The sequence below is a fragment of the Pocillopora damicornis genome, chromosome 12, assembly GCF_964200805.1.
Source record: "Pocillopora damicornis chromosome 12, jaPocDami1.2, whole genome shotgun sequence".
In the NCBI taxonomy this organism is placed as follows: domain Eukaryota; kingdom Metazoa; phylum Cnidaria; class Anthozoa; order Scleractinia; family Pocilloporidae; genus Pocillopora; species Pocillopora damicornis.
The window spans coordinates 5,185,786-5,194,781 of NC_142681.1; the positions used below are offsets into that span (position 1 = coordinate 5,185,786).

The following is an 8,996-nucleotide window of genomic DNA, read 5'->3' on the forward strand; positions in this document are numbered from 1 at the left end:
CACTGCGGTCATACATGACACGATTACCCGTGATCCTGAGTGTTTTTGACATGATTATTGTACAATCCTCAGCTAGATGACGTTTAGCAAACTGCAAACCACGATAAATCTGTAAATACATATTTGGAGGGAAATAATGTGTATGTTTGTTGAGGAAGTATATATATTTAAAGGGAGTAAAGAGATACTCGCATAAGCAGCGATAAAAATCAAGACTGATGGAGGTAGGAGACCCCAGTTAGGTGAGGTAACCCGCTCTGTCGTAATCGAAAAATAACCCGCGTTAACACACAGTCTTACAACCCCTGATGCAGTGTTGAAGTTCCTCTGGGTGGTTGTTATCAATATATTAAAGTACATTCATAAATTTCTCTTTTAGGTGCGTTAAAACGGTTTCTGAAATTTCTTTCCTGATTCAAGGTGAGCAATTTAATAATGGTTTGCATTTGATGCCGTGTGTCGTATCATGCACGCAGTTATCCCGTGCGTGTCTTGCTGACAGACGATACTCTGGGCAACCCGATACTTTCGTGCTGCTTATCCTTACGGCATTAGGTAGGAATTGCTACTTTGAACCAGTAAATATCGCACTTGATAACTGAATATTTTAATTATTCATTATGTTAGAACACTGAGTTAACAAAAGAGATAAAAGCTAAAATGAGAAGAAAGCTGCACTTGTGTGATGGACAGTATGTAATTGTATACAGCTTAGATGAAAGACAAATAATCTAGAAACTCTACCCATGCGTACTAGCTCAATTGCTATGAGAGAAATAAATCATGCGTAAAGAGTTTCTCAGAAAACAGGAAGTGATTCATCATTCACGGTTTCTGAGAATATTATCACCCTGTTCTTGAGCTGTCTATAAATCGTACTGATTATTGACAGTAATTTAGCATGCTTCCCTAAAGATACAATCTTGTCCACCGATTTTTGTAAAAACATTTAGACAAATTCAGAAAACAAGATCTTTCCGACACGTTTACGAGAAAGAACATGGCGGCGAGTGCAGCCTCTTGTGATCTGTCTACTGGATCGTCTGTGTACGATACATCAGAGGAGAAAACCAATGGCTTAAGACTCGTGCGACTGCTTGTTGATGGAGGAACAGCCATTTTGCGCAAATTTTTGTATTCTGTTTACCCACCGGAAAATTTACAGGTCGTCTTAAAGAAGAATAAGGCAAAGCTTCAAAGGCTTAAGTCGAAAGGTGTAATATTTTCAACCGAATGGGAAATGTTATTCCCTCCCTCAGGTGATCCACCGAGCGCAGAAGTGTTCGACATCACACTATTGCATTTACTGCTCCGTAACATTTGTTATCTTACGGCGCCTTCCACTGGATGGCACGAAATGCCTCCGCACGATGACGATAGTCCTGAAGCCAACATCGTCCGGATCAAGTGTTATAGAAATGATTTGTCTCACCGTGCCTCTACCGAAATTTCAAAAGGCGAATTCGAGGATATTTGGACTAAAATATCTTTAGCTATTGAAGCACTTGAAGGAAGTGTACTGAGGAAGAAAATCGAAGCCCTGAAAACCGACCCCATCGATCGCAAAACTCAGCAGCATCTGGAAGAGAAAGTCAAACAATGGAGGAAATTAGAAGAACAAGGTTCGAGCGACGCAAAGTCTGATATTCACAGTTGTTTACCAGATAAGCTACCCGATAAACTACTGTTTGGTCGATCCAAAGAAACACAGCAAGTCATAGAGATCATTGAAGAAGGTACAACTCCCGTTGCTTTGATCACTGGAGGACCCGGATTTGGGAAGACAACTGTAGCGATCTCAGTAGCTCACGAATTAGCAAGAACCGAAAACAACAGGGCTGTGCTGTTCTGCAGTCTTTCATCAAGAGCAAGTTTAAATGAAGTAGCCACAGAAATGATCCATTCATGTGGAGAACTTCAAACGAAATTGCCAGAGAATCCAGAGCAATGGCTCAAAAACTGGAGTAAACAGATTCATACCTGTGTAACCTTTGTCCTCGATCATGCAGATGATATCCTCGACTCTAAACAGTTTCTAAGCTTGTTGCGTACCGTAAGAATGCTGTCAGAGCAAAGAGTGACTTATGTTATTACCACAAGGAAGACTTTCAAAGATTCCGAAATGCAAACTGGTGAGGTAAGACTTAATCCGTTATTACCCGTAGAGGCAAAAAATATTCTTGTCTCTCGCGTGTACGACAAAGAGGCCCTAAAAAAGCTGAGCAAGACAGAAGAAATAGTCGAGCTATGTGGTTTCGTTCCTTTGGCACTCTGCGTTGTTGGATCCTTGCTTTTAGATTTCCCAGAAGAAAGGCTTATTAAAAACCTCAAAGAGAAACCTTTGGAGGTTCTGGAAGATGACCAGATTTCAGTGAAAAAGGCGATAAAGACTTCATTCGATCTCTTGGAGAAACCTGAACAAGATGCTCTCGTTCTCATGTCTGTGTTTCCGGGTTCATTTGACTCAGATGCTGCTGAGGCTATTGTGGAAGCGTGTGCGAACTCTAGAACGCTGCCTATTTCGATCCTCCGTTCCTTGAAAAACAGGTCCCTCGTGGAGCAGCCAAGTTCCCAAAGGTATCAGTTGCATTCACTGATTAAAGCCTTCGCGAAAAATGTCGGTACATCAGCTCCCCTGTTAGCTGAGGGAGAGAAAGTGGCATGCGCTCATTACATGTGTCGCCTCGCAAAAAATGCCAATCTCTTTTGGGGCAAAGACACTTGCAAACAGTCCTTCGACGCCTTTGATGAAGATAGACAAAATTTTGAGCACTTCCTTCTGGTTTACACCCAAGGAAGGGAGAACGAGGACATTGTTGTCATGGACTCCTGTGATGAGTTTCTTGCCAATCTTCCCCAGAAACTAATGTACCTTGAGATGTGTGTCCTTCCCAGATTTTACACCGAGTTCTTAAAAAAGCTAAATGGAACCGTCCATCCAGATACTCATCCTGTGCACAAAGTGGAACTGTATTGTCTTCTTGGACATGAAATGAGAAAAGTAGGAGAGGGAGAAGAATACGAGGATTGCATGAAGGAGGCAGAGAACCTGTATTTAGAAAACAAAACCAAATTCGACGAGAGCCCTTTGTCAGAAGTGATATATCTCCACAGTCATGCTCGTCTTATCTCCGAGAAAAAAATACCCGACAAGCCTAAGGAGGTGTACGAGAGAGCACTAAAAATCTGCGAGCAAAAACTCTCTAATCATCCTGAACGGGCGGCAACATTTTTGTTTGCTGGAAGAAATTCCAAGCGCCGAAATGAATACGAGCGTGCTGAAGAACAGCTCAATCAAGCTTTGGACCTCTCCAAGAAGTGTCTCGGTGAACACATTATGACTGCTCAGTGCTTTAAAGATATCGCCGACTTCCTCTTCTTTGCCAAGAGAAAGTTACCAAAGGGTGAACGAGGTTTTGATGCTGTTCTTTCATATTACGAAAAGTCTCTGGAAATGTTAGAACATCTGGGCAGGGATGGCCACAAGGAGACCATTCTAACTCTGAAAAACTGTGGATCCTGCCACAGTAGCAATGGTAACTACGAGGAAGCAAGAATGTTTTTGGAAAAAGCAGAACGTGTTGCCGAGAGAGAACTGGAGAACGATCATAGGTGGAAAGTAATGGTGAAGACAGAGAAGGCCCTTGTGTTTTACAAAGAAAAAAAAGAAGAAGAGATGATAGAGGCAATGCAAAATGGACTAGAAATGTGTTACACACTCGGAATGACTGTTGAAGACCTAGGCAACAGGTATCAGATCCGGGAAGTTCTAGACCGTCATTCTGAGAAATTTCCAAAGGATAAGTACCCTCGCTGAAAGGAATGGACGCTCTTTTCATCCTGAATGAAGAATGAATCGACGAGGAACTTTAACTGAGTCCTTCACTGAACAACTGACTTCACATTATCTCTGACTTGAAAATCGGTATGTTACTTCTTTAGACTCATAACAATAAATCCACCTCTCCCAAAGTTATGCTGCATAGTGAATTTCAAGCAGCGCTGCTTAAGGAGAGTGCTTTTTTGTAGTATTTTGGAATAATTCAGTGAAGATTAGAAGCATGCATGAAAAGAACAGCAAAGTGTATCTGATCGAGTACTGACGATTTAGAACTCTGATAATCAATGGAATATCTCGAGCACTTACTGCCCAACGAGAGTTTTATTATTCAAAATTTACTAACGCAAGATTTGTTTTGATTTCATTCAGAATTATTTGTTCGTATCATAACTCAACCGGCCACTTTACTTTATTTCATGGTAATAATTTTGAGGGTAATTGAAGAAACGTAACCGAAGAGACTCGATTTTTTAATTGTTCTTATACATAGTGTAGACTCGAGCCAAAAAGAAAAATTCCTTTGAGCACTATCAGTTACTCGTTATACAAATTTGTTTGACTGCGTTCAAGTAGAAATGTTCCAAAGATTTGTACTTGTCTTTGTCGGTTGTCACTTTCACAGCCAAGCTTTCTGTCAAACTTACTAGGTTGCTTAAATGTATCTGAGGAGGATGTTTAGCGAATTTCAAACTCATGTCTGCGATATTATTTCTCCAACATGAGTATGTCCTCCTCTCCACGAACTTTTGCAGATTACTTTTCTTTAATCTCAAAATATTACGCGAGGAATCTTGAATTTGAATCACCACTTTTACCGTGTGATTTTTGGCGTTGGAAAATTAAGTATTTTCAGAAATGTTACAAAAGAGCTATCATATCTTTTAAAGGTAAAAGCATTTAAGTTTTTTTCTACTGAAAAGAATGACATATTCTTTGCTCTTTTGCTGTTAAATTTCGACTGACGTGCTGAAGAACTATTTGAAATATGCCTAATGGTGATGGATAAATATAATTACAAATCACCGGTAGCAACAATAATTAAACGTGTGAATAAAGATTCTATCAACGAATACATCGTGTTTTTGATGAGAAGGTATAGTTCAAGGGGGTAATAGGATATTTTGCGCAAGCTGTTTTCGTGAATTCTCGGGTATGAACGAAAATAAGGAAATAAAGAAAATCAGATTTGTGGAGATAATCCCGTAAAACTAAAGCAAAACCAGAAACACTATTCACTGTTCCATGATACATGTTTTATTTCCACTATTAATGACAGACAAACAAATGCGAACTTTATCGTGGGATAGTTTGGAAGACTGAAATGAGAACCTTGACGAGAACTCTCGTCCATTCGCTTCTTAAATCTTTGGTACAAGCGGGACCAATATGTAAGTGCCTTTGTAACTTTGTTTTCCTCAGTTTAGTTTTCCAGCATTGGGTGAAAGTATGCAAACAGATATTTTGTTGTATTGCCGTACAACATTTCGTGGAAATTTCTTGGTTTCCAAGAATCCTCTAGGTCCTTATCTTCTAGACAACATGTTTATCCGCTTCTAATATCCAAAGTGAAATGGTGTCATGTTCTGGGTCACGTCTAGCATCTTTTCAGTTTTGTGAAGACGGCTCTTTTCATGTTTTTCAAATTTCATGCGTTTAAACCTATAGGCATGCGCAGTTGGACTTATCACAATGAGCGCGCTACCGAAACTTCGTACTTTAACGTAGTTTGTATAGGTTTATTTGTATTTAGTTCATTGTCATTTTAATCTCGTTATCGGCGTTAAGGCTAAGTTTTTTTACACGCTATTTTTGATTATGTATTTTGCAATCGCGATTTTAATTGTTGATTGAGGTTCGTGGTCGATTGCTTGCAAGATACAAGATTCGTGTAAACAGTCAACTTTGGTCCGTTATTCTTCAATCTCGTATGATGTTCGAGGCACCTTGATACGTTATTACCGCATTACTGTGCAGTTTCTATGGGTTTGTCAACGTGATAATTTGTTCTTAGTCCGTCAAGTTTCCGTGAAAAAACGCAGGAATTTGTTGTGAAACACGAATCTCTCAGAGCCTCTTTTTGCTTCAGTAAATACAGCACTTGATAACCGAATATTTTACTTCAGTCATTATTTTCGAGCCCTTTGTTACTGGAAGAGACAAACAAATTAAATTTAGATCAAAGACAGAATGTGTCTAACTTTAGACATTAAAATTGATCTTAAATGTCCAACCGTCCATATCTGCTAATTGTTTTGAGAGACAACGGCTTTCTCGGAAAGAAAGCAACTCTGTAAAAACTTCTAGAATTTTGGGGCCCTGTTGTCTAGCGTCTATTAAAATCGTATCTCTTAATGATAGCAATTTCGAGTGCTTCCCTAAAGACGTGATCATGTTTACCCAGAACAACTGCAAAGCTGAAGTCAACCCACTATTCCATCGTTGAAACATATCGGCAGATCTGTTCTAGTGTTAAATTTCGCGGAATCAAGGGAATGAATTAACATTCCCTGTTTCTCAGAGTGCTGGCGAAACCGCCAAAGCAGTGGCACGAAGACTGCAGTAAACAGATTCAAACTTAACGCCCATACCCAGAACAGCAATACATTTATGTATTAACCGTTACTGGAATGAATTTCCTTCAGAAATCCTACTACATATCCTTTGCTTTTCATGACTGTTTTCCTTAACCTTTCAAGTATCTTTCCTGGTTTCTTAATTGACATTTGATGTTGATTTGCACTTCGAGCCTTATGTCTTATCATGCATGATTTAGCCCGTGGGATGTTCGAGGCAACCTGATACGTTACTACCGCATTACTGTGCAGTTTATAAGAGTTTGTCGTCATGATGATTTGTTCTTAGTCTGGCAAGTTTCCGTAAAAAAGCGCAGGAATTTGTTCTGAAACACGAATCTCTCAGAGCCCCTTTTTGCTTCGGTAAATACCGCACTTGATAACGGAATATTTTACTTCAGTCATTATTTGAGCCCTCTGTTACTGAAAGAGTCAAACAAATTAAATTTACATCAAAGAGAGGAAGTGTCTAAAGATTAGACATTGAAATTGATCTTGTATGTCCAACCGCCCATATCAGCTTATTGTTTTGAGAGACAACGGCTTTCTTGGAAAGAAAGCAACTCTATAGAAACTTCTAGAGGTTTGTAACTCTGTTGTCGAGCGTCTATAAAAATCGTATATCTTAATGAAAGCAATTTCTAGCGCTTCTCTAAAGACGTTATCTTGTTTACCGAGAAAAACTGCAAAGCTGAAGTCAACCCACTGTTCTATTGTTAAAACATATTTGGAAATTTGCTCTAGTGTTGGATTTCGCGGAAATAAGGGAACCAATTAACATTGCCTGTTTCTTACGATGCTGGCGCCCCGCTGGGTAGCTATAGATTAAAGGTTTCTCAATTCATTCTATTATTTCAATGGGTGCGGCCTTGTCTGTTCAGAGTTTACACATAGCTGGCTCTATTTTAAAATCGAAATAGAAGCTCTCCAACATTGAGGTGAGTAATGTTTCAGAATATATCACATGTGGATCGCAGAAGCAAAAGTTGCTGTAGTAACGGCTCTCGGAAAGAAAGCGACTCTGTAGAAACTTTGGAGCCCTGTTGTTGAGCGTCTATAAAAATCGTATGTCTTAATGATAGCAATTTCGAGTGCTTCTCTAAAGACGCGATCTTTTTTACCCAGAACAATTGCAAAGCTGAAGTCAAACCACTATTCCATCGCTGAAACGTATCGGCAGATCTGTTCTAGTGTTGGATTTCGCAGAATTAAGGGAACGAATTAACAATGCCTGTTTATTACAATGCTGGCGCCCCGCTGGCGCCCCGTTGAGTAGCTATAAATTAAAGGTTTTTTCAATTCATGCTATCATTTCAGTGGGTGCAGCCTTGTCTACTCAGAGTTTACACATAGCTGGCTCTATTTTAAAATCGAAGTGGAGGTTCTCCAAGATTGAGGTGAGTAATGTTTCAGAACATACTACATCGTGAGACAAACGAATGCATAGCTCTTTGGAAAGTATATTTTGCCACGATGGCAAACTGCAATCTATTTACGATATAAGTGCGATAATGAATAGAAACCAGACAGGTTTATGTCGGTATTGAGGGAGGCTCGAGTTTGTATCCAAGTTCGAGTACGTGTTGGACTTTAAGTTACGTTTCGAGTTAATTGAAAAAGTGTTGATGGGTCTGCAAGTGATTTTAAATCCTGTCTTTAGCGGCATTTTTTTTCACTGTCCTGAAACAGATGATTTCGTTCCTAAAACAATTTGATAAATAAATTGGTCCTTATTTCGTTTCATCTCTCTTTTTACCGTATGAGACCAAAGCTAACTCCTGTTACATTTACTATCAGATGGCAATGAACTTTTGTTTCGCCCTTTGTTTATATGCCAGGACTGTTACTAATCGTTAAAGCAATACGGACGTTAATCTCGCATATGATTGGGTTGAGTAATGAGCCACAACTGCATGTCTACCAAAAGCCCGATTCCCGTGATGCAGATTATCCGCATTCGATTACGTTTTGCTTGAAAAAGGGATAAGATGATGACGGATGTTTTGAAACCTTAGCAGTTTATTCCAATGTACCACGCCAGGCGTTAGCCCGTGGGATGTTCGAAGCACCTTGATATGTTATTTTCGCATTAATGTCCAGTTTCTGAGAGTTTGTCGTCATTGTAATTTGTTTTTTAGTCCGTCAAGTTTCCGTGAAAAGCCGCAGGAATTTATTGTGAAACACGAATCTCTCGGTGCCCCTTTTTGCTTCAGTAAATACCGCACTTGATAACCGATTATTTTACTATAGTCATTATTTCCCAACCCTCTGTTACTGAAAGAGTCAAGCAAATTAAATTGACATCAAAGACAGGGAGTGTCTAAAGATAAGACATTAAAATTAATCTTAAATCTGCAACCAACCATAACAGCTAAATTGTTTTAAGAAACAAAGTTGCTGTGTAGAAACTTATAAAAGTTTGGAGCTCTATTGTCGAGCGTCCACAAAAATCATATCTCTTAACAAAAGCAATTTCGAGTTCTTCACTAAAGACATGATCATGTTTACCCAGAACAATTGCAAAGCTGAAGTCAACCCACTATTCTATTGTTAAAACATATTAGGAAAACAAGCAGATTTGG

General features: G+C 39.3%; 2 protein-coding genes across 4 annotated transcripts in view; both read left to right on the plus strand.

Annotated features, from left to right (window-relative positions):
* The first annotated feature begins 28 nt into the window (after nt 1–28).
* LOC113673381 (uncharacterized) lies at nt 29–4,911 on the plus strand. The gene has a single exon (XM_027189782.2). It carries the CDS (start codon nt 1,001–1,003, stop codon nt 3,815–3,817), a length of 2,817 nt encoding a protein of 938 aa, XP_027045583.2. The 5' UTR covers nt 29–1,000; the 3' UTR covers nt 3,818–4,911.
* Nucleotides 4,912–6,531: 1,620 nt separating this feature from the next.
* LOC149036176 (uncharacterized) overlaps nt 6,532–8,996 on the plus strand; it is a 19,763-nt gene continuing 17,298 nt past the window's right edge. For all 3 annotated transcript variants that reach the window (XM_089188785.1, XM_089188784.1, XM_089188786.1), the window contains exons 1-2: nt 6,532–7,352; nt 7,732–7,811. The gene's annotated coding sequence lies outside the window, so the exon portion shown is untranslated. The remainder of the gene's footprint in view (nt 7,353–7,731; nt 7,812–8,996) is intronic.